The sequence below is a fragment of the Bos indicus genome, chromosome 17 (genome assembly GCF_029378745.1).
Source record: "Bos indicus isolate NIAB-ARS_2022 breed Sahiwal x Tharparkar chromosome 17, NIAB-ARS_B.indTharparkar_mat_pri_1.0, whole genome shotgun sequence".
NCBI lineage: Eukaryota > Metazoa > Chordata > Mammalia > Artiodactyla > Bovidae > Bos > Bos indicus.
The window spans coordinates 63461341-63489211 of NC_091776.1; the positions used below are offsets into that span (position 1 = coordinate 63461341).

Genomic DNA, 27871 nt, shown 5'->3' on the forward strand with positions numbered 1-27871 from the left:
GCACAGCCTTGGGGGAGGAAGGTTTACTTGACACCCTCCACCCCCACTCCCACCTCTTGCTCAGTAAGTTCTTTACTAAGGTTTCTTTTTTGGTAATTGTTTCAGACTGGCAGTTTGCATTTTATTTTCTTTTTGTTTGTTTTGGCTGCGAGGCATGCAGGATTTTAGTCCCCTGACCAGGGGCTTCCCACGTGGCACTAGTGGTAAAGAACCCACCTGCCAATGCAGGAGACATAAGAGACTCGGGTTCAGTCCTGGGTTGGGAAGATCCCTTGGAAGAGTAAATGGCAACCCACTCCAGTATTCTTGTCTGCAGAATTCCATGGACAGAGGAGCTGGTCAGGCTACAGTCCATAGGGTCTCAAAGAGTCGTACCTGACTGAAGCATGTATGCCCGACCAGGGATCGAACCCGTGCCCCCTGCAGTGGAAGCACAGGGTCTTAACCACTGGACCACCAGGGAAGTCCTCGACCAGTGGTTTGAACACAGCACTTCCATTAAGATTCTCTCTCCAACAATTCTCAAATTCCACTTTCTGGCTGCTGGACCAGCGCACCCTGGCAGCTATTTCTGCTTGCAAGCTGTTGAGGAAGGACCCACCCCACCATCTTCCCAATGTGGGAGTCAGCTCAGTTTAGAGAAAAGAATAACAATAAAAAGGGTTAAGGCTGTTCTTCGGCCTCTGCATGGACCTGGTGCCCTCAGCCTCTTCACTGTGATGTGAGGGGAAACCGAGGCAGAGTAGGGACTGGCTGCTCAGCTGGTGAGTCACAGAGCCAGGGCTTGGGCTCCGGGAGTCTGGCTGGAGGAGTCGAGCCAGTCCTGGCAGAAGTGAGCTGCCTGTCCATGAGGGTATTCAAGTGTCTGGGGTAGAAAGTGGGACTGCGCGGTGGGGCTCACCTTCTCCATAAAAGAACACTGGTTGGTGGCCTACTCAGTCCAGGCTCTGTGCTAGGAGCTGGGTAAAGAGGTGAGGTTCAAAGGCGCTCGCGTTGGTTTAGTCCCGGATGGTTCTGTCTGTAACACAGGTGCCTCCGCTGCTGGAAGTCTGGAGCTACCCAAAGGCCGGGACCTAGTGCACACTGTCTCTGAATTGACTGCTGAATGAGCGGAAGCGTGGAGGAATCGGCGACAAGCCCATTATCAGATGGGGCAGCAGTCCCGGGCTGACGAATTCAGGAGCCGGTGGTCTCAGGATTCCAGCCAGAGGCACCCCACGCCCCCCACGAAGCGCCTGCCCCTGTACCTGGGGTAATGACGCCCGTTTTCCAGGTGAGGAAACTGAGGCCCCGCTTCCGCCCCCCACTCCCCGCGCCCTTCCCGCAGGGGCGCGGGTCCCAGGCGCGGGGTAGGCTTGGTGCCTCGCCTCCGGGGCGGGCGGCGTGGGCGGGGTGCAGCCCGGGGGGTGCAGCCCGGGGGCGGCGCGCGCGGTGGAACCTGAGCTCGGGGAGGAGGGACGCGGCGGCTCCGGGCGGGCACGGGGCGGGCTGCCGGGATTCAGGAAGCGCCGCGCTCCCGGCCGCCGGCGCCCGCAGAGCCCTCTCGGAGGTGAGTGGGGTCTGGGCCTTCGGGGCGGGGACCCCCGGGAGAGACGGCACAGCCAAGGACCCCGCGAACCCCCAGGTTCGTCTTGGAGGCTGCGGAGTGCCAGCCTGGGGCCCGGGATCCGTGGGGGTCCTTTGGGCTGGGCACCACCTCTCTGGGCTTCCCTTTCCCTACCTGCCAAGTGGGCGCTAACCTCGGCTCCCGGCTCCGGGAATGCAGGCCTGGGGGAGGGAGGTACCCGCTCCCCCGGAGCTCCAAACCCAGGAACCAAACACAGGAGGCCTTGCAGCCCACCTCGCGGTCACCTCCTTTTTGGTGGGCTTGGAAGAGGGAGTTGGGTGCCTGGGGGTTTGCCTTCAATCTCCAGGAAGGGTTGGGAGTCTGCAGCTTCCAAAGATCATTTCTTCATTACTGAGCCCCAGAGAGAGGGCTCGTCTCCCAGGAGGCAGGAAGATCTCTAATCTCCCCTCCAGCTCTGCGGGGACACCCTGGGAGGTCTCTGAGAACTGGGAGAGACCGCCTACCCTCCCACGTGCCTGGCGGTTTCCAGCCATGGACACCCCTGCCTGGCCCAGCACCAGCCGGTTTCCTCCATCCGTTCTCCCTATTTTGCAGATGAGGAAACTGAGGCCCAGGTCAGGGATATAGCCAAGGGGAATTTAAAGCCAGGGCTGTCCAGCTCCAACGTCCTCCCTGCATGGAGCCCAGGGGCTGTCGTGGAAGTTGCCAAGGAGGGGGTGGACTTATGGCCACGGAGTGTCTAGAACCAAGGACTTCTGCTGGGGGGTGGAGGTGGGGCGTGATCTCGGACACTGAGACCCTCTGGAGGGTTTGAGCTTTGCCCCTTTATCATAGGGGCAAGGATGGGGTCACTGGGTGAGGAGGTGGCCTCTTAAGAGAGGTCAGGTATGAGGGTCAAGCGTGGATTGTCTGTGAGGTTAAAAGTGGGGCCTGTGTGGGTCTGAACCCTCACTTGGCCACCTGCTTCTGTGTGATCTCGGGCTACTTCTTTAGCTGTCTGAGAGACAGACAGCTCATCTAGAAAATGGGGGTGGGCTGAGGGCGCCCCTGGGCTGAAGCAAGGACAGCCGCCCTGCGAGGGGCCCCACACTGCCTGGAGCCCAGCCTAAGGATATGAGGTTTGCGCTGCTGGTTGTTGCCCCAACATCTTCTCAACGGAGGGGGTGAAATGTGAAGTGTGAAAGTCATTCGATTGTGTCTGACTCTTTGGGACGCTATAGACTGCAGCTCACCAGTCTCCTCTGTCCATGGAATTCTCCAGGCCGGAATACTGGAGTGGGTAGCCATTCCCTTCTCCAGAGGATCTTCCCAACCCAGGGATTGAACCCAGGTCTCCCGCATCACAGGCAGATTCTTTACCAGTTGAGCCCCCTGGGAAGCCCAATGGAGGGGGTGAAAAAGGTAATTGGCCTTTTCCACATTTATCTAGATCATTCTATTTGAACGGTGGTGGGAGCCAGAAAGGCCAGGGACCCCTTTCCCCACTTCTATTGGTAAACCGGAGCGGGGAGGGGCACCTAAGACAAACGACAAATGAGTCCTGGGCCAGTCAGGTTCACACTTGTATTAATAGAAGCAGGGTGGGGTCATTTCCAAGTGGAGTTTCCCCAGGTTTAGAGAATGGGCGCCTGAGGAAGAAGTGTGTGAGAGACTAGTAAAGACGCCTCGAATCCCCCAAGCGAAATCCAGACCAGATGCCTTCTATCCAGCCTGGGCTGTGGACTCCCCTCCCACCTCATCAGCTGTGCAGGTGTGAGCTGGGCCTCAGCCATTTCCTCCTCTGTCCATCAAAACCCCCTTGCAAAGCTGCCCTGGGCCAGCCCTCGACTGGGCACTGAGGCGTCGGACCCCCGCCTAGCCCCAGCCTGGGTGAGGGGGTCGGTGACCTGGGTGGTCCAAGAGAGCCCGTGGGGTGGGAGGGAGGGCTGCCTCCTCCCCCGCAGCTGTCTCCCTGACCCTGGCATTGCCCTCAGGCAACACCCACACCAGCCCCAAGAGCACCCAGCCAGGGAGCGTGTGTGCTCCGGATGGCTGGGGCTCAGGGGAGCGGGCTGTGGGTGGGATTGTGATGATCGGGAACCCGGAAGGGCTTGATCAAGGTGGCCTTGGAGGCTCACCTGAAGGAGTAAATGCAGATGCTGGAGGAAAGGGTATTCAGGTAAAGACCTGACTTCTACTCGTCACCAGGTGGTGAAACTAGCAGAGCTGAGACATTGTCCCGTTTGTCTGGAGCGTGACACGAACAGGAAGGACAAGGGATCAGACAGGCAGTGGGCTGGGTCAGACCCAGAAACCCTGCAAGTCCAGCCTGGGAGGGCCACGCCGGATGTGTGGTCTGGAAAGGCCCATGGAGTCGGGGCTGGGTGGGGAGGCCGGTCCCCAGGTGGAGAAGTCATCCAGCCAGAGGTGTGAGGCCCCAGGTAGGGGCTGGCACCCCCAGTAGGCGGCTGGAAGATGGAGGGAAAGCACTATGCAAGACTTGATCTCAGGGCGCCTGGCACATGGTGCGCAATTAACCCCACTTGCACAGTTGAGTGCCCGAACACAGCATTTTGAGAGGGCCAGAGTCCTTTGAGGTCCTTCGTGTGTCCCTGGGAGGGAGGCGGCCACATGGAGAGCGGGCGTCTCTACACCTCCCAGGCCCTCAACCTGCTATGTGCCTCAGTTTCCCCCATTCGACTCTAGGAAAAACATTCCAGGCCCCTCCTCAGTTCACGGGGGAACCCAAGGACCAGCTCCTCCTGACTCACGCAGGATCTGGGGAGCCGAGGGAACATTTCCTGCCAGCAGGCCCTCTGGAATGCTCCGTATTGCCAGGTTGGGGCGGAATTCACCTGTTAAAGATTAATTCAGACCTCTCAAGATGCCTGTGGTCCTGAGACCCGCAGCTGCCACTCTGAACTCTGGGTGCAAGGTTCTGTCTGGCTTCAGCCAAGCATAGGCTGCGTTAGCAGTCATTATGATGACAGTGAGCATTTACTGAGCACTTACTGTGTGCCAGACACTGAGCCCGAGACTAAGTACATTTGGATGCGAAGCTAGGATGATACCCATTTTTGAGAGGGAGGAATTGAGGTCAGGATGCTAAAGTTGCTGGCCCACCTGAGGAGGGCCAGAACTAAGGTCTGAACTCCATTTATCTGACTGTGAATCAGTGCCTAGGAATTTCCGTGGTGGTCCAGTGGCTGAGACTCCGCACTCCCAGTGCAGGGAGCCCAGGTTCGATTCCTGGTCAGGGAACTAGATCCCGCATGCCGCCACTAAGACACAGTGCAGCCAAATCAATAAAAGTAGATACGTATAAAATCCATGTCCCTTAACTTCCAACGTGGCCTGTCCCCATTTGTCTAGATCTGGGGTCATGGGAAGATAGTCTGCAGTTTAGAGGTAAGAGCCTGAATTGTTTAGACAGGCCCGGACTTAACTCCTGTGCCTGCTGCCTTCTCCCCAGGGGAGCTCAGGCACGTCACCATACCTTTGAGTCTCAGTTTCCTCATCTGCCAAATGGGGCTGTCAGTCCCCTCTCTGCAAGGACAGTCCAGAGCACACGGAGGGGGTTCCGAGCACCGTCTGCTTCCTCATCCTGTCCCCCAGCCTGTTCCAGGGCGCGTTTTCCTGCAGCTCATCCCTCCGAGAGCCCCTCTGTGCCAGGAAGGCGGGAGCAAGGGGCAAAGCTGGACTTGCACTTGGACAAGAGATGCTGCCTTTGCAGCTCGGAAGTGCTTACAGGCCTTGGCTGAGCGCCAGGGCCGTCAGAGTTTCCCACTTTCCTGACTTAGTGCTTACATGAGGGCTGGAGCCTAGCTACCTGGTTCACACCCCAAGTCTCAGGAAGTTCCCTCACTCCTGGGGCCTCAGTTTCCTCACCTGTAAAATGGGGTGACGACTGTGCAGGCTTTGTTGGGGTGGTCGTGGACAGTCTCCAGAGCAGCACAGGCTGTTCAGCATGTAACCAGTGTTTATTGCCTGATGGCCTATTGCCTTGATGGGGTCGCAGCATCACCCGCACTGGAGTTGGGCAGGGCAGGAATGCTGAGTCCTATTTTACAGCAGAGGAAACCGAGGCTCAGAGAGAGCAGCAATTTGCCAAGGGATGCCCCACTGGCTTATGGAAGAGCTGGACCTGAAAGCTAGGTCCCAGTGACCCCTAGGGTCCCTGAAAAGCCCAGTGGCTGGCCCAACTTCCTTCCCAGAAAGCCACTGGGACTGTCCGGTCCTAGAGTCTGACCCACTTCCGTTCACATCCCAGCTCAGCCACTTGCTGCTGTGTGACTTCAGGAAGTGGCTTAACCTCTCTGTTCCTGGGGCTGCCACCCCCGGGGTTTGCAGGAGGTCACAGCAAAGCAGTTGAGGGGGATTTGGATCCTTCTGGCTGCCCACTCCTGCCCCGGCCTGGGCTCCCCCTGCCTCAGGTGCCCTGGAGTTCCCTTGAGCTGTCACCCTGGCCGAGCAGGAATGAGGAAGGGAGGCCAGGCCCTCGCTTTCACTGTGACTCCGATTTCCTTCCCACCTCTGAGCCCCGTCCTGGTCATCGGCTTCCCGCTTCTGCCCTTCTGGCTGTATGACCTCAGGCCGGTCACGCCATCTCTCTGAGCTTGTTTCCTCATCAGTGACAGTCACAGACGGCACACCAGGGGCATCGGAGGCCCTCACAGGTCTGCTCCAGATGAGATCAGAGGGCGGGAAAGGCTCGGGAAGGAGGTGGTGGTGTGGGGGCAGACAGGAGGGCCATTGACCAAATGGGAGTGCGCTTATTTTTCTTTGGGTGGTGAGTAACGGCCATCCCTCCCGCCCCTGCCCTGCCCACCCGCAGCACAAAGAGCTCCTCAGTCTCACCGGATGCCAGTTTTTCCCCGAGGGTGGAGTGGCCTGGCTTCCACCTCACTGACCAGGAAGGCTGACCACCTTCTGGGACGGCTCGTCAAGGGTGTGTATGGAGCAGGCACTTCCAGTGCGTGTCCCCAATGAGCCCTCCAGGTTCAGGGGAGACCCCGGCGGCCAAAGGGCCCACAGATCTCGGATGGGGACCAGCTGGCCTGGTTCACTCCTGTCCCTGTGCCCCGTGGCAGAGAGGAGGGACTCAGGAATACCTGTGGATAGAGCAGACAGATGAAGCAAGGAAGGACCGAGTGACTCAACAGACAGATCAGCCAGGTGGGGGCATCAGGAAAACCCGCCTGCTCAGATTCAGACAGGGACTCAGGCAAGAGTCCTGGCCTGCCTGAGCCTCAGTCTCCTCATCTGCAAAATGGACACATGGTAGCTGTTGCCATCGCCGTCGCGGGAGGATGTTGAACATCGTAGGTCAGAGAGCCCAGCACGCAGCAGGCGCTCAGTACGTTATCTGTTCAAGGATGGGAAGGAGGGGGTGTCCAGCTGGTTAGTTGGGCAGAGGTGCAGCTGTGAAGGGCTGTCTGTCCTGTGGAGAAGGACTTAGCTGCGATTCCTTTCATTTATATCTCTGCATTCATCCATTTGGTCATTCATTTGGCAAGTATGTCTTGGGCAGCTGCGATGTGCCAGGCCCTGTTCTAGGCCCCAGGAACTCAGGTGACTGTAACAGAAGAGGCCCCCGCTCTCCTAGAACTGGCGTCCAAGTTCCCAACATCTGGGACAGTGTTTTATGAGCCTCCCTCTTGACACCCACAGTCCCAGGCAACCCAGTGGTGGGTGCTGTGATTAGCTGCTCTTAGAAGTGAGGCGACTTCCCTGCTGGTCCAGTGGCTAAGATTCTGCCCTTCCAATGCAGGGGGGTCATGGGTTTGATCCCTGGTTGGGGAACTAAGATTCCCACATGCTGTGCTGTGCAACCAAACCAAACCAAACAAAACAAAATTAGAAACAAGGAAACTGAGTCTCAGAGAGGTGACACTCTGCCTGGGGTCACACAGCTACTAAGCAGCAAAGGCACAATGAAAACTACAAGTCTGTTCTGGCCCACCCCGAGACTTCCAAGGGGCGTGGCATTTAGAAAAGTGACCCCAAGGAGAGGGCTTCATACACTCTAAAGGCATGAACTCAAATGGGCTTAAAAGCAGGTGGTTGGAATCCCAACCACATTCCCCTCCTGTTGAGTTGTGACCTCAGCTGGGTCTCCTGGTCTCTCCGAGCCTCAGTTTGCTCATCTGTGAAATGGGGCTGAGAGATCAGTGCAAGCGTGCTCAGCACACGATGGGTGTTGGATAAATGTCAGCCCCTCCCCTCCATTCTCTCCAGTCATAGTTTATTCCCTTGAGAATGGAAATGATAGTAACTTCTAGAGTTATTTTTTTGGATTAAAACAGAAGGTGTATGTGATATGTACCCGAGAGCTGTGGGCACTGCTAACGTGGGCATTCAAGCAGTTAGCCAGAGACACAGCCTCCTGTTGGTGTAGGCTGCAGGTAAGGCGGGCCGGAGCAGCAAGAGGATCTTGAACCTGGTTTTCTGCTGCCTGGGGCACCCTTCCCTGGCTCCTGCCTGGCCCATTCATTCCATGGTGTCTGCTCTCTTCTCTGAATTTTGCCCAGGGGTGTGAGATGGAGGGGTGGGTGTTGGTCTGCATGGGTGGATATCCTGCCTCCTCGGGGCCTCAGTCTCCCAGCTGGGTAACGGGACAGTGATGCAGGAGAGATGGGGACGAGGAGGGGAGAAAAGGCTTTCAGAAGGCAAGGTCTCCGAGCAGAATCACGAGTTTTGGCTTTGGACCTGGGATGTCTGTGTCCCAGAGCTGCCTCCGCCCTGCCCTCTCTGGGCTCTGTCTCTCTAGCTGTTAATTGAAGAAATAAAAGGCAGCTGCCGTTGTTAACACTTACCACGCACCAGGCACTGGCTTAAACTTGTGAATTATCAATTCAGTCCATCATCGTCCATGATCATTCAGTCCTCATGGCAGCCTTTTGGTGTAAGAGCTATCATTTTATTTTTTCATTCAAAGCGTGAACGCAGAGTCCAACCAGTAACTATAAAGCAAATATGTGAGTTTATCCTTCCCACATGGCAGTGATCATTTCCCCCGTTTTACAGATGAGGAAGCTGAAGCCCAGAGAGAAGTGACTTGCTCCTGGCCACCCTGTCAGGAAGTGGCTGGTGGGGAAGAGAACACGGGTTGGGTGGTTTCTAAGGCTGCAGAATCCTCCCTTGGCCAGGGGTGGGAGGTGTAGTCTCTGTGGCTGTGACTGTCCTCTGGTAGAGGGGCTGGGCTAGAGAGACGGGGCTTCCATATTCCATGCTACCTGGGCTGGGTAGCATCGCGCTCTGAGCAGGGCTAGGTTAGAGGGATGGGAGGGGGCGAGACCTCGGGAGAAGGAGCCAGAGCCTCCTGGGACAGAGCCTTCATGTCCTCGAGTCCCCTGCTGTGCACCAGTCCCTGTGCTGCCCCCTCTATGAGCATCTAAGCTCACGACATCTCCTTGTCAAAACAAGGAGACTGAGGCTGGGGAGGGGACGTGACTTTCCCGAGGTCATCAAGCTGCAAAGGGTTTCTGCGATGTAACTCACATGCAACTTACTCTTTCAGTGTGTGCAATTTAGTGTTTTTGTAGAATGTTCAGGGTTTTAGAGACGCCACCACTGTCTAACCCCAGTACATTTTCATCATCCCCAAAATGAACCCCATCCCCACTAGGTCACTGTCCCCCCACTCCCCCCAGCTCCTGGCAGCTGTCTCTCTGCTTCTTTTCGATGGACGTGCCTGTTCTGGACATTTCCTGTACATGGGATCCTATCACACTTCACCTTCTGTCTTGCTCGGAGTGTGCTCTTAACCCATTCAGCCGCACCACCTCCCGGTGCTTCCCACCCTGGGGCCGGGGACCTTGGAAGCGAATGGGGGGCCCTGAGAGCTCAGAGGGATCCTTGTGTGTCCTGTCGGAATCCCTCCAGCCAAGGACTTGCAGAATGACCGAGTGAGGTCGTGGTCACATCAGCCTTGCCCTTTGTGGGGCCTGGTGAGTCACCCCAGCCCTGCCCCTCCTGGGTGGGGGGGACCCAACGGGACACTGGGGCTCTGTCTGCCCTGGACAAGCAACCACTGTGCAGCAGACAGGAAGCAGGCAGGGCCGAGACCTGCTGGGTAAATACGGGCTGGCTGGGGAAGGTGCCCTGCGTGGCATGATGCCCCCTGCTGCTCCCACCCACTGGGCCGGGGGAGCCTCAGCAGCCTGGCCAGAGAGCCAAGCTCCCAGTGGCGGCTGCTCTGAGGTGGCTGCCAGCATCCCAGGCTCTGGGCCCAGCTGCTTGGCCCTCCTGGCTGTCACACCTTCCTTGATCCTCAGTTTGTCTGTTTATCCATCTTCTGGTAAAGATACTTCAGTGACACCGATGCTGCCGACAGCAACCGTCTCCTGCTGGGTGTGTACTCCTTGCCTTCCCTGGTAGCTCAGCGGGTAAAGAATCCACCTGTCCTGGGTTGGGAAGATCCCCTGGAGAAAGGATCGGCTACCCACTCCAGTATTCTTGGGCTTCCCTGGTGGCTCAGATGGTCAAGAATCTGCCTGTAACGCAGGAGACCTGGGTTCAATCCCTGGATGGGGAAGATCCCCTAGAGGAGGGCATGGCAACCCACTCCGGTATTCTTGCCTGAAGAATCCCCACGGACAGAAGAGCCTGGCGGGCTACAGTCCGTGGGGTTGCCAAGAGTCGGACGCGGCTGAGTGCAGCACGGCGCTCCCTGCCTGGCGCTAGGATCAGTGCTTTACACACTGTCTTATTTGACTCTGTCAACCACCCCAGGGCAGGTGCTGCGGCCATCACTGTTTACAGGTGAGAAAACAGGCACAGGAAGGCCGGGTGACTTGCCCTGGGTCACACAGCTGGTGAGTGGGCAGTTTGCCTCTGGGGCCCATGGTCCCCACCACCCACCCTGAACCACTCTCCCTCCACCCCCATCATCCGTCCTTTTCTTCTCAAGTCCCCTGGTCCTGGTAAAGTATTCACTGAGGGGACTTCCCTGGCAGTCCAGTGGTCAGGACTCCACACTTGCAGTGTGCAGGGCATGGGTTTGATCCCTGGTCAGGGAACTAAGATCCCACATACCCCACAGTGTGGCTCAAATAAAAAAATAATAAAGTATCCACTAAAGGCGCAGGTCCTGGGGCCGTGTGAGTCCCAGACCTGGTTCCACATCTAAGGAGCTGGGCAACCCTGTAAGGGTGACTCTACCTCTCTGAGCCTCCGTTTCCTTACCTGGCGGGTGGGGAGGTGGATAGAGCTGGCGTTTTCTCTCTCAGTGCCAGCAAGCCTTGGGCTCTGTCCTCCTAGGCCCTTCCCCACCCACGCCATCCCTCCAGGATTGATCTAGAATGATAGGCTAGTCCAGGTTACTGCAGGAAGTGGGGGACCCCACAGCTGGGGCAGAGAGCCACAGGATGGAGGGAGCAGTCTGTCTGGGAGCCCAGAACCTCCGCCTGATCTGCCTGCCTCCCCCCACCTTCCGCCCGCCCACTCACCCATCTCGTCTCTCTTCATTCCTGTCTTCTCCCAACACCTCAGGCTGCCCGGTCCTTAGTGCCCCCTGCTGTCTCCCGGCCCCACACCCCGGACCTTGCTGTCTCCTCTGCTCTTTTATCTGTCGCGCGTGTCAAGCCCTCCTCCTCGCTGCCTCTTCCTGGGCCCGTCAGAATCAATCAGTGCCGCTTCCTCCTGCCTGTCTCCTTTCAGAACTTCAGTGGACCTTGCCTGACTGTTTAAGCAAGCAGATATTTACTGGTGCCTTGGCATAACACTGAATGCCGGGGAGACAGCCAGCACAGAATAGTCCCTCCTTCATGGAGCTCACACTCCAGAGGAGAAGAGAGAAAATGAATGAAAGGGTGATATAAGCAAAGGTCAAAGTTTAATCACGAGAAGTGCCGTAAAGGGAGGCCCAGTTTGCTGTAAGAGTGAGCACAAGGAGCTGGTTTAGAATGGGGTGGGGTGGGGTGGGGCAGGGGGAGGAAGGCCTCTCAGAGGAAGTGCTGGTTAAGATGACACCCAGAGAAAGGGAGCCAGTGGAGGAAGACCAGCCCAGGCAAAGGCCCGGAGCAGGTCAGCCATCTGGTCCCCTCCTAGACTGAGTTCCCCGAGTTTCCACTCTTCTCTGCTTCCTCGGTGCCCTGCACACACTTGGCACTCAGCAGATGCCTGTTGGCGTGCATCGGTCCCAGCTCCCTGGCATTCCTCCCCCTGGGGTGGAGCAGCCCCTGCACGCCTGAACTTGCCCCCAGATCTAAGCAGCTTTCCTCGCTCACGTAATCAGGAGGATGGGATTTGACAAGGACGTGCCAGGGTTTCCATGAGCTCAGGCAAAGCCCTGGGGTAACAGCGAGGGTGGGCCCCTTCTTCTGCCAGAAGAAGGGTGCGGGGTATGGAGCCAAAGCCCTCCAGCCCACCCCTGCTGCACCCGGGATTGCCAGGGAGAAGCACCTGCCGTTCATGCGGTCTTGCGGTTTGCTGTTCGTTGAGGGCTTACTGTGTGCCAGGTGCTTGACTCAGTTCCTATAATCCTCAGGGTGACCCACTTAAGTCCCCCGGGGCAAGTGAGGCCTGCGAGGCTCAGAGAGGCCAAGTGACTAGCTCAAGCTCACCTGGTTAATGAGCAGTAGGGTCTGGGCACCAACCCCGATCGGTCTGACGTCAACATGCACGTTCTTTCCCAGACCTACCAGCTCCCACCAGGTGCACCCTCCTCTGTCGGGCCAGGGAGTGTGGATTTAGCTGCCCTGACCGAGTCCTCAGGGCCATCAGAGCCAAATGCGTGACCTTCAGCCATGTTTCTGGAGAGCTTGGGGTCTGACCCGGGCAGAGAGGAAGACCTGGGGGACCCTGGCTCAGCCCTGTATCTCCTGATCTCCTCGTCCTGCACCCGTGAATTCACCGCTCCCAAGCCCTTCCTGTCTAACCAGCTCTCATCCCCAGACATACCTCAGCTTCTTGCTCTGTCTGGCTATTTGCTCTGCTTTCTCACCAGGTCAGCCCCAGGAGGGCAGGAGTTCTTTGTCTTGCTCACATCTGTGCCTCCAAGACCTGGCACACGATAGATTCTCAGGAAACACTTGTTGAGTAAATACATGGGTGAATGGCTTCCAGTCCTGTTCTTTGGGTCCTGGGATTCAGACGCGTCCATCCTGCCACAATTACTATCTATGTGTGGACTGCTGCCTAGTATATATTATGATGTGGGTGTGTGTGTTAGTGACTCAGTGGTGTTCAACTCTTTGTGACCCCATGGGACGGTAGCCCACCAAGCTCCTCTGTCCATGGGATTTCCCAGGCAAGAATGCTGGAGTGGGGTTGCCATTCTCTTCTCCAGGGGATCTTCCCAACCCAGGGATTGAACCCAGGTCTCCTGCATTGCAGGTGGATTCTTTACCATCTGAGACCCCTGGGAAGCCTATATATGTGTGTGTGTGTGTGTGTATATAGATAGGTTTGCTTAAAAACGTTTGAAATCCGCCACATTAAATGAATGCAGTGGTCACACAGCCTGTGGGGACGTCCACACTTGGCGTAAATGTCCTTCGTTGAGCCCCTGATACGCTCCTGGTGCCAGCTGGGCGCTGCCCCCTGCAGAGGCATTCCCAGGGGCTCACAGTGGGCACACGCATGGGCATGAGCACAGGGGGAAAAGAGAGGAGGAAACATACACGATATTTACACGCAGAGGAGAGTCAGGAGGACTCTCAGCCTCCCTGTCCTGGCTGGCACCCCTCCTTCCCCCTAAGTCTGGCACGGATTTGGAATGTGTAATAATAGCCTACAGGGCAAATGAGAACAGGGAGTGATCTCGATCCCCAACCACAGAGAACGCCAGTGTTTGGGGAGGGGACTGCCACAGAGCAGGCTGTGTGTGTCCGCTTGTGAACAGGCGTGTACGTGCACGCTGGTGTCTGTACACACTTGGGTTGTGCACTGTGGAGGGAGTCCAAAGTCCAGTTCTTCAAGGTCACCCACTCTGTGTGGCGTCATCTCAGCGGCCTCAGTTTTCTCAGCTGTGAAATGGGAGCATTGCAACTTTGCTCACCAGGCCCTAGCGGATTAACTGAGGGAGAGGCTGAGAGGACTTGGTGAATGTTAATAAGGACTGTGAATGCATGGCTGTAGGACCACCCCGTGCGTGTACCTGGGGAGGGTGGGTATGCTGGGATTGTATCATAATGGTGATGATGATTCAAGTATTTGTCAAGGGGCCTCCCTGGTTAAGATGCTTAACCGGGTGCTTCCACTGCAGTGGTCAGGGAACTAAGATGCTGCACAGTGTGGCCAGAAAATAGACAAAAATACAAAAAACATTTGTCAGGTGCTTATTAGGGGCCCAAGAGACACCTGACCTGCCCATTAACCTATAGGATAGAAGCTGTTTTGCAGCTCTCATTTTGTATGCAGGGAAACTGAGGCTCAGAGAGGTTAGCATGGGCTGATGGTAATAATCCTCTCGAGGGGCCACTGTGCACCTTGAACAAGATACTCTAAGGGTTTGGTGTGGCACCCGGCCCCCAGGCCATGCTGTCAACTGAGGGGTTAGGGTAGCCCAGCCTCCACAGCCAACTGCCTGGGTTTGAGTCCTGGTTTTGTCACTAAGCACTTCCCTGGTGGCTCAGATGGTAAAGAAGTTGCCTGCAATGCAGGAGTGCTATGCTGTGCTTAGTTGCTCAATCATGTCCAACTCTTTGCGACCCCATGGTCTGTAGCCCTCCAGGCTCCTCTATCCATGGCGATTCTCCAGGCAAGAATACTGGAGAATACTGCAGTGGGTTGCCATCCCCTCCTCTAGGGGATTTTCCCAACCCAGGGATCAAACCCAGGTCTCCCACATTGCAGGCAGATTCTTTACCATCTGAGCCACTAGGGAAGCCCAAGAGTACTGGAGTAGGTAGCAGCCTATCCCTTCTCCAGGAGAACTTCCCAACCCAGGAATCGAACCAGGGTCTCCTGCATTGCAGGCAGATTCTTTACCAGCTGAGCTACCAGGGAAGCCCTGCAATGCGGGAGATATCCAGGTTCAGTCCTTGAGTTGGGACGATTCCCTTGGAGAAGTAAATGGCTACCCACTGCAGTATTCTTGCCTGGAGAATTCCATGGACAGAGGAGCCTGGCGGGCTACAGTCCATGGGGTCACAAAGTCAGACATAACTGAGTGACTGACACTTTTACTTTTCACTTTCACTTTTTCTGGCACTCACCTGCAATGTGCCCTCAGGCAAGTCACTTAACCTCTCAGAGCCTCAGTTTTCCTCATCTGTGAAAGGAGTATTACAGGAGTACCTACCTCCAGAGGTAGATCTCTCAACCTCAGCACTGTTTTCTGGCCGGGTAGTTCCTTGTGGCAGGCACGGTCCTATGCCTTGTAGGGTGTCTGGCGCTACCCCTGGCCTTGACTCACTAGATGCCATTAGCCCTCTCTCCTCTGCACAGTGTGACAGCCAAGCATGTTTCTGGATATTGCCCAGTGTCCCTGGGGACCCGAGGCACCCTGGCTGAGAACCACTGGTCTAGGGTTCCGGGGAGGACCAGGCGAAAGCATGTGTGTGAAGCACTTGGGCCCTCAAGAGCCCCATGATCATGGTGATGATGGGGTTTAGTTCATAATTATCGCTTCACCATAATTAATACGCTGACATTGATCCCTGTTTGCCTTGTCAAGGATGCTGGCAGTGAGTGAGTGACTGAGCGGGGATTTGAACCTGGGGCTGGCTGACTCCAGACCCCCTGTTGTGGAGCCCCAGAAACCCTGGATGCTGTCTGAGCTGAGATTTCTTAGGGGAGGGGGTACAGGCATGGTGGGGGCTGGAGGGGCTGCCTCATCTGGCCCCCACCTTGGGTGGAGGGTGTCTGGAACCCCGTGGGGACCTGGGAGGGGGTGCAGTAATTAAGAAGTATGTGCCTAAACTCCTTCTCTTCCCCTGACCCTGGGGTCCCCTCTGAGGTGAGCAGGACTGTGCCTGGGGAAGTCTAATCTCCCCCTTAGTGCCTGCACCCTGGTGGACAGCCCTCCCTGCCTCAACATACCCTCATTCCTGCATCACAGAGCTGGGATCCAGGGGGCAGCCCCTAGGGGGTCTCCATTACCCGCCTGGCAGGTGGATTGGAACTAATGTCTCCTGACTCATACTAGGCACCGGCACCTAGTGCATGCTTCAAATTCTTGAAGGCACTTGGCATCTCCCAAGCTTTAGGAGGTGTTGTGGTTACCCTGGTTTTACAGGTGGGGAACTGAGAGGAAGTGATTTGCCCAAGATCTCACAGCTGCTGACTAACCAGGGCCCAGAGGGGAACCGGGTAAAACCGATTTCAGCACCTGTGCACCTAGCCCTTCCTTCCCTCTGTGATTGTGCTCATCGACAGCCCCCAGGTTAATCCCAGGGTCAACACTGGACATGCCCGATCTCATTTAATTCCTCCTGCAAATGTATGAGAAAGCTACTACTATTGTACCCATTTTATAGATAAGGAGACTGAGGCTTGGGACACTCTCTCAAGGTCATGCTACACGGAAATAGCTTAGCTGGGATTAGAACCCAGGCCGGGAAAAGTCTAAAGTCCAGGCTCTGCCTCCCCATTTGTGCCCAGAATGGGGCCCGTCCGAGGCAGGAGCTCTGACCCTGTGTGTGCCCTGCTGTGCCCGCCAAGAGAGGCCTCTTGCAGGGGCCCTCGCCTTCTCTCCTGGCAACCAAAAACAAACAAGGTGGGGACCAATCTTTACTTGTTCTTCTGCTAATGTGCGCGGAGGGAGAGATGTAGAAAAGAGAGCTTTGCAGACGTTTCTCTGCAGCCCAGGCGGGATGTGAGGAGTTCCAGGAAACTCGCCCTTGGTGTCCAGCCCACCCTGTGCGTGCTGCAGAGGGCAGGGGGCTGACAGCCAGCAGGCCCTGGTCCTTCCCTTGCCCTTCTCCTGGCTAAACATTGGGCCTGGGAGGCAGAGAGACCTGGGTTCAAGTCCAGCTCTTCTCCTTGCAAGCTGTGTGACTGGCCCCCGTCAAGCTTCATTCTCCGCACCTGACAAACGAGAATAGAGACTACCTTTGTCATCAGGTCGTGTGTCCATGTGGCACCCCTCAAGGGGCGGGGGTGCAGGCATGGACAGGCAGAGGCCTTCCCTGCCCTCTGGTACTCACAGCCCAGGATTAACTAATCCCACGAACACACGGTCGAGGGGGCTTCCCAGAGGAAGCAGCACAAGCTGGGAACACAGGTGGGCAGGAGCTAACCGGGCAAAGAGGGGAGGGAAGGGGTCAGCGCTTGGCACTGGGGAGCAGAGTTTGGGCACGGCTAACTGAACCCTCAGAACCTCAGTTTCCTGTTCTGTGAAATGGGGTCATAATGATGACACTGGGAAGTTGAGGGCGACTGACTCCCACAATGAGTTCATGTGTATTTGCTGAGCACCTCGTGTGCCTGCAGCATGCGTTCAATGGTTATGTTTTAGTAGGTGTTTTCTGTGTGGCAGGCACAGCACAGGCCGCTGGATTGCATGCACTCTGCTTCATCCCCATTTCACAGATGAGGAAACCGAGGCTGTGAACCATCGGCTTTCCTATCATATGATGGCTAAATGCGGAACTTGGATTCAAACCCTGCTCTGGGTGCTCCAAAGCTGGTTTGGTTGGCCAGGAGTAAGCCCCAGGCTCATATGTTTGGGGACCTGGTGTGATTCTGAGGCCCTTCCTTCTTCAGCTGATGTCCAGGGTAGCTGGACGCGAGGCGGACTTGTGTTTCCAGGTCCCTGAATGGGGCTCCTGTTGCAGCTCCTGCCGGGGGCTGGCGGCCAACCACATCTGGGAGTGGCCACCCTGCACCCCTGTCATTACAAGGGTGGCTTTGAAGCAGCTGGCAGCAGTGCTGTTTGCCCACGTGGGAGGGGGGCTTCCTGGAGCCGGCCTGATGCCCCTCCCGTTCCCTTGCAGGCCGAGCCGTGTGGACGGGTCCCCAGGGCAGCATGGCGGATCCTGGCGAAGGCCCTCGTGTGGGGCCAGGGGAGATGGCCGAGTCCCCCGGGGATGAGAGTGGGCCCCCCGGCGGGGAGGCCTTCCCCCTGTCATCACTGGCCAACCTGTTCGAGGGGGAAGACGGCTCCCCGTCGCCCTCGCCGGCTGATGGCGGTCGCTCCACCGGCCCAGGCGACGGGCGACCCAACCTGCGCATGAAGTTCCAGGGCGCCTTCCGCAAGGGGGTGCCCAACCCCATCGACCTGCTGGAGTCCACCCTGTACGAGTCCTCCGTGGTGCCCGGGCCCAAGAAGGCGCCCATGGACTCGCTGTTTGACTACGGCACCTATCGTCACCACCCCAGTGACAACAAGCGGTGGAGGAGGAAGGTCATAGAGTGAGTATTGCTGGCTGCCTGGCCAAGGGTCTCCTCTGTATTGAATTCGCCCATCCAACCATCCGTCCACCCACCCACCCTTCATCTACTCATTCATTCATCCAGCTACCTGTCTTTCCACCTAACCATTCACTCGTCCAGTCCATCCATCCATCTGTCCACCTGTCCATCATCGACTCCCTCAAGTACCTGTCTGCCCTTCTATCCATCATCTAGTTATCCTCTCATACCACCCGCTTTCCGTTTGTCCACTGTTTACTCTCCAAACAGCTGTCCATTCTTCTATCTACTCTCCATTTCTATTCATCCAGCCAGTCAGCTATCAAACTATTCATCATTCATTCATTTATTCCATTTTCATATCTCTCTTTCGTTATTTCTCCTTCCTTCTCTCTTTCTCTCTTACCAGCTACCCGCCTTTCCACCTGTCCATCTGTTTGTCCAGTTTATCCTCCATCATCACTCATTCGGATACCTATCGACCCATCTATTCATCTGCCATCTCTCTGTCTAGCCATCTCCACATGAAAACCCGTTAGACCCCACTCAGGCCTCTGTGTGTGTCTGGAGCAGTCTTGAAGTCTGCGTGTGTCCTTCTGTCCCCCCATGCTGATCACAGACTCATTTATGCCCTTGGATGAAGCCCAGCCACCTTCTCAGCCCCTGCTTGGTCAGGAACTGTCTGTCTCCTTTGTTTATTTACCGAGTCATCGGTTTGTTCAGTGAAGGTTTTTGGACCACCCACCACATGCCAGGTTAGGGGAGGGGTTGGTCCTGGGGCTCCAGGAATGAGCCAGGCCAGGTGCTGCCCCTGCTTAGCTTAGATACTGAGTAGCTGTCACTGGCACTTTCAGTTTGGAGGGCAGAACACTTAATAAGCAAGTGAGTAGACAGTTCACTTTGCACTTATCTGGTGGTCCAGTGGTTAAGACTCCATGCTCCCAATGAAGGGAGTATGGGTTCAGTCCTTGCTCGGGGGAGATCACACATGCTGCTTGGTCAAAAAGAAAGAAAGAAAGAGTTGACTCTGGGAGAAGGAAATGGCAACCCACTCCAGTATTCTTGCCTGGAAAAGTCCATGGACAGAAGAGCCTGGCGGGCTGCAGTCCATGGGGTTACGTGACTGAGCCCGCATGCATGAGGAGGGTGGAGGGAGATGGGTTGGTAGCAATAAACTGGTAGAATTGAAAAAAAGAAATAGTTCACTCTGGGGGAGGTGCTGAGGTGAGACTGGGAGCTGATACAGGAAACATAATCCAGGTGGACTTCCTGGAGGAGCTGGCATTTAAGCCCAAAGCTAAGGAGTGAGAAAGGGCAGCCACACAGGGGATTCATTGGAAAAGCTCCTGATTCTGGGAAAGATTGAGGGCAGGAAGAGAAGGGGATTACAGAGAATGAGATGGTTGGATCTCATAGACTCAATGGACATGAGTTTGAGGAAACCCCGGGAGATGGTAAAGGACAGGGAAGCCTGGCGTGCTGCAGTCCATGGGGTTGCAAGGAGTCGGTCATGACTGAGTGACTGAACAACATTCCAGGTGGAGGCTGGAGAAGCTTGAGGTCTCCAAGGAGTGCAGTCTGCAAGCTGCTGGATGAACTTTGTAAGCTCCACTCAGAAGTGGAGACAGGCCCAGGACAGTAAGGTGCCCCAGTGCCCGATCTCTTTGGAAGGTTGCATTGCAAGCTGGTGGGCTCTTCGTCTCCCTTTCCCCCTCCTTCAGGCCCTCATCCCCACTACTACCTCAGACAGCTAGGGCTGATGGCTTTGGAGGGGCTGCAGAGGAGTCGGAGCGGGGTGCGGCTGAGCACTTGAGGTCTTCAGAGACCCCGAAGGCTGCCTCAGTGAGGATGGGGGCGGGGCGAGGGTGTTCTTTTCATTTTTTAGCTCAAAGGTCACAGTTCAGGAGCAGGTGAAATGGGGGCTGCCCTAGCTTGTGTGCCCCCCACCCCAGTGTCCAGAAGCACCCCTTCTCCCTTCCCTGGTGCCCCGTCGCTGGAGGCCCCGTCCTGGGGGGCAAGGTCTGGGCCTGGGAACAGCCCTGGGCCGCGCCTCCTGTCTGGCTCCCTCTCTGCTCCCCTCCACTCTCCCGTTCGCACGCTCTCCTCCTCTCCTGTCCGTCCTGTCTTCATTCACAGCCTCCTCCTGCCCCTGTGTGTGCTGGGCGCTGGGTGGGTGAGGATGCGACCTTGGTGCCCCTGGGCTAGCTCTGCGCCAGCTTTTTGTCTCTCAAAACCTAGCACACAGTAGGTGCCCAGTGAATGCTTATTGAATGGCTGATTGACTGTCTGTTTTTTCCCTTCTTTACTTCTCCATCACTTCTCCTCCCCCAGCCCTCCCCACCTTATTCTTTCTCCACCCGCCTCTGCAGCTCAGCATTTATTCCACACATACAGGCTCCATGCACCCAGTAGCACTAAATAATAACAGGAACAGCAGCTAACGTTTACCAGCGTTGACTGTGGTGGGGCCTTGAGCTAAGCATCTACGTGCATGGCCTCATTTGTCTCAAATGTTTGTTGAATGAATAAATCAAGCAGTGAGTGATTTGAATAAATGATAGAGTTGCTTTATCTTTTAGTCTGGTGTTCCACCTTTCTGTCCTTAGTATCTTTGTCTCTTCCAGTCTCTGGCTTATTAAGCACTTAATAAAAGACAAAGAGATGGATGGATGGGTGGGTGAATGGGTGGGTGGGTGGAGGGATGGAAGAATGGATGGGTGGGTGGATAGGTGGATGGGTGAATGGATGGGTAGAGGGGTGGGAGTGTGGGTAATGGATGGATAGGTAGATGGATGGGTGAGTGAATGGGTGGATGGATGGATGTATGAATGGGTGGATGGATGTTTGGATAGATGGTTGGGGACCTTGGGAGCTTCTGTCTGTCTCCACCCAGCACACAGTAGGTGCTAGGTAGTGTTGGGGTAAAACATTCCTCTGTGTCTCCAGATGTCTCTCCCCTCTCAGCCTGGCCCCTCCCTAGGGCTCCAGCTGCCCTCCCCTACAATCCTCCAGCCTCTAAGGCTGGAGACCATGAGGGTGGGCAGGGGATGAGCCCTCCTATCACCCCGCTTCCTCCCCCTTCAGGAAGCAGCCACAGAGCCCCAAAGCTCCCGCACCCCAGCCGCCTCCCATCCTCAAAGTCTTCAACCGGCCTATCCTCTTTGACATCGTGTCCCGGGGCTCCACAGCTGACCTGGATGGGCTGCTCCCCTTCTTGCTGACCCACAAGAAGCGCCTCACGGACGAGGAGTTCCGGGGTGAGCCACCCAAGAATAGCAGGCAGGCCAGCTGGGGCTTGGGGGAGGCCTGGCGTCAGGGGCCCCCTTTTCCGTCAGCGTCTTCTCTTGGGTCAGTGGGCTGCACTAACCAGGAAGAGCACTGGACAGGGAATCTAGTCCTGTGTGTCCATTCCCATATTACTTAACTTCTCTGGGCCTTGGCTGCCTTTCTTCATTCAGCCTTTATTGATGGAAAGTGTCATAGGTAAGCAAGGTCACATTACAGGCTGTTTCTTTACCATCTGAGCCACCAGGGAAGCCCAGAGTCTACACCTGGGCTCAGATCCCACCTCTACCACTTAAGGGATCCTTGGCCTCTCTGAGCCTCAGTTTCCTCATCTGTACCCTGGGGAATAATCACAGCACAGCCCTGGCCTCTGCGGACAGAGAATCCCATAGTGCTGAGCACAGGCAGCCAGGGTCCCAGAAGCCCCTGTCCTGTCTGGGGGAGCTCTGGAGGGGGTTGCCGGTCATTCCTGCTTCTGCTCTCCAGGTTCGAGCCCCGCCCCTGCCCAATATTCTGGGTCCCCACTGTAGACTGGAGCCCAGTCACCTGCCCTGGGACGTAGCCCAGACAGCTCCCTCCAGCCTCGTCCAGGCTCAAACATCCGCCCCGGGCCATGGCTCCCTCCGCTGCCCCGGCCTCTCTGCACATCTGGGAGGGGAGCCTGTGAACCCCTCCACCCAAGTCAGCCACGTACTGTGTGCCAGGTACCAGGTGAGCTGTCATTAACTGGCCAAATGACCCCACAAATCAATATAAAATGTCAAGAACTGTGACCTGCCAGGAAGGAGGGCCTGTCTCAGGTGGGCTGGCCACAGTAACAGGGCTGACGAAGCTCCAGGAAGATCAGGTATTTGGAGACTTTAGGTATTTCAAGCAAATTAAGTGCCTAAATAGGCTGACCAGGTCTGCAGTGTATTTTTCACATATACCTTTACCAGCCAGACTCTGAACACCAAAATGGTACTCTGCTGTATCACTGTGTCCATCAGAAGAGAATTACTGGACTTACAAAAAGCGTTCATTCATGGTGCCCAGCCAGGGTGCAGATGGTGTGGCCTTGTTTGGGGCGTGAGGTTAGAGTTGCAGGGGGATGGGGTCCCCCTCCCCCCTCAGAAGGTCTCCATGATGCTGCCAATCTCATTTGGAGATCAACCACATATAAGCCCTGGCCAAACAGCCCCACCTAGCCCCCCAAGTTCACCATGCAAAAGTAGGGAGCTTTGGGGTAGAGGGAGCCCCTGTGAAACAGAGATCGTGGTGCTTTGCCTTTGGTGAGCAGCGCCAGGCTGGACTTGCCAAGACTTCTGGTTTTTCCTGAGTTCAGGACTGGGTCTCTGAGCACAGGCTGAGTTTGGGCAAATGGGTCTGCGTGAGCCTGGGTCGGGGGCTCTAAGACCGGCTGGGGGGAGGTCCCTGACATTGTACCGAATAAGGCAGGTGTAGAGGGGGACTTACTGTGAGGCCCACTACTTAGGGTTCAGGACCCTCTCTTGCTCTGGCCCCCAGTACATCCGTGGACCTAACTTGGAATTTGTAGTTGTGTGTTCATTTTCATAAACAGGATCCCCAAATTGCATGTCTCGAGCTCCGCAAACACTGGCTCCACCCCTGCATGTTTTTCTAGCCAGAGGTTCATGAGCTCATTAGGGGAGTCAGTGACCACCCCCTAAAAAGTTTGACAACTTCCAACAGAAGTTTATTTAGGGCCCCTGGCTCCAGCCTCCCCAATGGACAAAGCCACTTCGCCACCTGGTGGTGGAGTCCTGTGACTGCAACCACGCCTGATTTCTGGCTGAGCCCTGTTCATGGCTTCTTATCCCAGGACCCAGGTTGGCAGCCCCTTACCCTGCTACAGTCCAAATCAACCGTGTGGTCCCACATCCTACATAAACCACTTAACCCTTGTGGTTTGGAATTCCTTGCAGTGCACAGCATGCCCCTTCACTGAATGTGTATTTACTCAACAAGTGGTTATTGGGCCCCTACCGATCGTCAGGAGTGGTACTGGCCTGGGGCAAAAAATGATGAACAAAGCAGACTTGACCTCAAGTTTCTCTCAGTCTCGGGGGTGAGACTGACACTGATTAAGCAATCACAGAAACAAATACACAATTACAACCTGTAACTGTGTCCACAAAGAAGCTGTGTTGGAGGATTTGACTTGATCAGGAAAATCTGGGAGAGCTTCTGGGAGGAGGTGACACTTGAGCTGAGTTTGAATGAATTAGAGTTAACCAGGTAAAAACTGGAGAAGGCAATGGCACCCCACTCCAGTACTCTTGCCTGGAAAATCCCATGGACAGAGGAGCCTGGTAGGCTGCAGTCCATGGGGTCGCTAAGAGTTGGACATGACTGAGTGACTTCACTTTCACTTTTCACTTTAATGCATTGGAGGAGGAAATGGCAACCCACTCCAGTGTTCTTGCCTGGAGAATCCCAGGGTCGGCGGGGCCTGGTGGGCTGCTGTCTATGGGGTTGCACAGAGTCGGACACGACTGAAGCAACTTAGCAGCAGCAGCAGCAGGTATAAATAGGTGGGGAAGGATTAGAGAGAAGGTTAAAAAGCAGCATGTGCAAAGTCCCTGTGGCTAACCATGACCAGAGTTGAACTCAGTTGCTATGTGGAAAGTGGATTCAAGGATGTCCAGAGAGGCTGTCCAGGATTCAAGGATGTCCAGAGGAAACCAGGCAGGTGTCCTGGGCATGTGAGAGAGATGCTGGCTGGGCCAGGTTGGTGGCAATGGAGATGGAGAGTGGTGGAGGGTTTGGAGAAACAGGTGAAACCAGTGGGGACTTGCTGGGGGAGAGGGTGTGCGCCAAGGGTAAGATGAAGGCGAGGGACAGAGGTTTCAGCTGGCTAGGGACATCAGTGTCTAAGAAGGGGACACGTGCAGATCGGGTTGGGGTTTGGGGAATGCAAGATGATGAGGTCAGCATGGAGAGTTGCCACAATTCTAATTTTCTAATTCCCTGTCAGTTAGGAAACGGACTGATCCACCTCCAGGCTCGTGGGTCTGAGCAGACTCCCCAGGGGCCTGGGCCAGCATTTGGCACCCCCCCCCCCACCTTATGCAGATGGAAAGCTGAAGTCTGTTATTTTTCAATACATAGTTACCTGCTGTCGACACTGGGCTGGGCGCCAGGGACGTAGCAAGAAATAGCCAGAATGAGGTTTGAGCAACTTCACTCCTAGGGGCGGTGGGACTGGAATTCAGGTCTCTCTGCGTCCACAGGTTTTTCCCGTTCTCTCCACTGATTCCAGGTATCTAAGGAGAGTCTCGAAAGCGTTTCTGGTAGAATAATAACTGCAACCGTATGACTTACTGAGAATGCCTGTCTACCTGGTGCTGGGCTCAACAGCTATCTATTAGCCTATGATTTCCCTTTATAGGCTTAATGTAGTTAGACAGGAAATGGAAGCGGAGAAAAGGTCACACACAAATCAGAAATGGGGAGCAAAGCCTGATGTGAGCCCCAGGGATCCTGGCTCCAGAGCCAGCCCCTCAGCCCACCCCTGCCTCTCCCACTCCCTGTCCCGTTCCTGGGCCCCTTCCTGCATCGGGCTGTGTTGCCCTGTGCCTGGTTAAGAGCCAGTTCTCTTTTCATTGACTCTCTCTTTTAAAGATATAAATCCACTCACATCACCATAAAAATTAATACAAGGGAAAGAAAATTGCAAAGGCACATTAGTAAGCATTAGGGGGAGGTGTTAAAGACCCCTTAGTACCAAACGGAGACTGACTTCACGGGAGAGATTTGACAAGGGGCTGACACCTTGCACATTTGGGCTTTTGCTGTTTTTATTGCTGCCTCTGCAGGAGCCCCCAAATCCTCTAAGATAGTTTCCTGTCTATTACGGCTCACAGCCCCTACTTCGGGAAACGCTGCACTCCCTCTCCTCCCCTCTAGGGGCGCTACTGCACCCGCTTCATGGGTAAAGGATCTGTGTTCAAGCAAAGACTGCCTCCTGGGTCTGTTTTTAGAGGTTCCCAGTCCTCATTAGCAGATTAAAGGCTCTGAGAAGTCCTGTAGTGAAGACATGGCGGCGATTGGCTTTGATTAACTCAGTATTCGCCCCTTTTATCTGATTTTTTAAAAGTCCCCTCCAGGGACTTCCCTGGTGGTCCAGTGGTTAAGACTTTGCCTTCCAAAGAAGGGGCCCTGGGTTTAATCCTTGGTTAGGAAACTAGATCCTGCTTGCTGCAAATAAACCAATGCAGACAAATAAATATATATATATATATTTTTAATGGTCCATATTTAAGAAAAGTCCTTCCAAATATGCTTTGGTAAGTACCATGTCTCTATAGGCTGCAGCTTCCCATGTTTTAAAGAACTTCTGCTCCTCTGAGTTTCTTTGACCTTCTCAGTACCCTGGGGTGGGGTCAGGGAGCAGATAGGGGCCGGGCTCAGGAAGGAGAACACAGCCAGGACCTCTGGCTCCCTGCCCAGTGCCCTGTCCCCTGCTGCCCAGCAGTTTGGGCCTCGGGCCGAACACTCCTCTTGTTGCACGTATCTCCCCGCAGAACCGTCCACCGGGAAGACCTGCCTGCCCAAGGCCCTGCTGAATCTGAGCAACGGCCGCAACGACACCATCCCTGTGCTTCTGGACATCGCCGAGCGCACGGGCAACATGCGGGAATTCATCAACTCGCCCTTCCGAGACATCTACTACCGAGGTAGGGCCCAGGGCCGGGCGGGAGAGGGGCTCCCTCTTCACTTGTCCAGCCCCTCCCCACCCCCAGCAACACCTCATTTCAGCCTGGGCCGCGAGTGCCAGCATGTCCTGGAACCAGTTGTCGAATGAATGAATGAACGGACTGAAGAACAACAATAACTACCCCTTCCAACTTTTAAATTCTGAGTTTCAGAATTGAAGGTTCCAAGGTTCTTGCATGTAATGAGCCAAAGGCGCTGTGAACCTGGAATCCCGGACCCAAGATGCTCTGGTTTGGAGACTCTGAGGCTTTGTGACAATAGTCCTGTGAGCCAACAGCTCGAAAAGGCAGAGGTGTCACCAGGCCCAGCTCCCTGGGTCTAAATTCTGAGATCCATGAATCCACCTTGACATTTCGGATTCCTGGATGTCAGATTCAGAGGCTGTGAATTTTGTGTCCCAAATCCTGTGAGACCACGATGCCACTGTTTCCTCTGGCGTGAAAGGCTCTTACGAGTCTGCAAAGTCTCCACATTTGGGGTCCTCCAAGTCAGATATCCCGTGAGCCTAAACTCTTGCGGGTGTGACGCAGCAGGTCTGGGATCTCAGGCCTCAGAGACTCCACATCCGGGAACGTCTGAAGGTCCCCTTGCTGCCCTGGGGTGGATCTCCACCTTCTGCGCCCCAGCACCCCCCACACCTGGTCAGGGCTGTGCGCCCACCCACCCCCCAGTGACAGTCCCCCACCCCCTCCCAGGCCAGACCGCCCTGCACATCGCCATCGAACGCCGCTGCAAACACTATGTGGAGCTGCTGGTGGCCCAAGGAGCCGACGTCCATGCCCAGGCGCGGGGCCGCTTCTTCCAGCCCAAGGACGAGGGCGGCTACTTCTACTTCGGTGAGAAGGGGCCGGGTGGGGGCTGGGGCACATGGAGCCGAAGCTGGGGGCCGCGGAGGGTACCTGGTGGTTCTGGCAGTCCTGACACCTCCCGAGACACCCAGGGCCGCGCTGACCGCAGGCCCACACGGAGCCCGGGGCACAGGCCGCCTTGTTGGTCTTGGTCACTGAGGTCTCACCTTTGAGGGGTGGAGCGTCACCTCGCTTGTCTGAGCCTCAGCTGTCCCGTCTGTGCTGTGGGCATCGTAATGGGATCAGAGGGCTGTGGTGGGCTGTCCCCTCCCCCCAACACACACCTTATCACTCGAATCCTCTGGTCTGACTTAAGCTGGCACTGATGGTCAGATGCAGGGTCCAAATGGCATCACTACTATGGCCCAGCTGGACCCATGAAAGATTTTAAATTTCACCCCCACTTAGACACATGTTATTCGGGGTTCAGAGATAAAGTTCCTCAAAGAGTCCCTCACAGCCTCCAAGTCGCGTGGCCATGCCTCAAATAGCCACGTCCGTCTCCCCGGGGACATCGCCCCCAGACAGTTGCAGTCGGCCAGGGCTGGTTCACGTTGGCCATGGGCGCTGTGTCCATCGTCACGGCATCTCCCGTGGGAGGGCCCCGTCCCTGACCCGGCCCCCCGACCACCTGCCCCGCAGGTGAGCTGCCCCTGTCGCTGGCTGCCTGCACCAACCAGCCCCACATCGTCAACTACCTGACGGAGAACCCGCACAAGAAGGCGGACATGCGGCGCCAGGACTCTCGCGGCAACACGGTGCTGCACGCGCTGGTGGCCATTGCCGACAACACCCGCGAGAACACCAAGTTCGTCACCAAGATGTACGACCTGCTGCTGCTCAAGTGTGCCCGCCTCTTCCCCGACAGCAACCTGGAGGCCGTGCTCAACAATGACGGCCTCTCGCCCCTCATGATGGCCGCCAAGACGGGCAAGATTGGGGTGCGTGTGGGGCCGGGGTCACCATACAAACACACACACACACACACACACGAGGGAGGCTGCAGCTGACGTGTGTTATTAATGTGCACATTCGCCTCCCATCCTGCCCACCCCAGAGTGCAGATGTTCTAGCTCAAGAACTTGCTGTGGCTCCCTATTGTCCAGCAAGGCTGTTCAACTTCATCCCAGAGCCTCTCTGCTCATCCCACCCCGCTGGATGCTCACCGCCCCAC

General features: G+C 55.9%; 1 protein-coding gene across 2 annotated transcripts in view; it reads left to right on the forward strand.

The window, feature by feature from the left end:
• The first annotated feature begins 1000 nt into the window (after positions 1-1000).
• The window catches only part of TRPV4 (transient receptor potential cation channel subfamily V member 4), a 36883-nt gene continuing 10012 nt past the window's right edge, over positions 1001-27871 (forward strand). The window contains exons 1-6 of one of the 2 annotated variants that reach the window (XM_070769708.1): positions 1001-1273; positions 17428-17845; positions 20930-21102; positions 25657-25809; positions 26545-26685; positions 27340-27638. In XM_070769708.1, coding sequence (XP_070625809.1) covers positions 17460-17845; positions 20930-21102; positions 25657-25809; positions 26545-26685; positions 27340-27638 — 1152 coding nt within the window. In that variant the 5' untranslated portion in view covers positions 1001-1273; positions 17428-17459. Of the gene's footprint in view, positions 1274-1466; positions 1550-17427; positions 17846-20929; positions 21103-25656; positions 25810-26544; positions 26686-27339; positions 27639-27871 lie in introns of those variants that run through there. The other variant, XM_019978100.2, reaches the window with a different exon arrangement.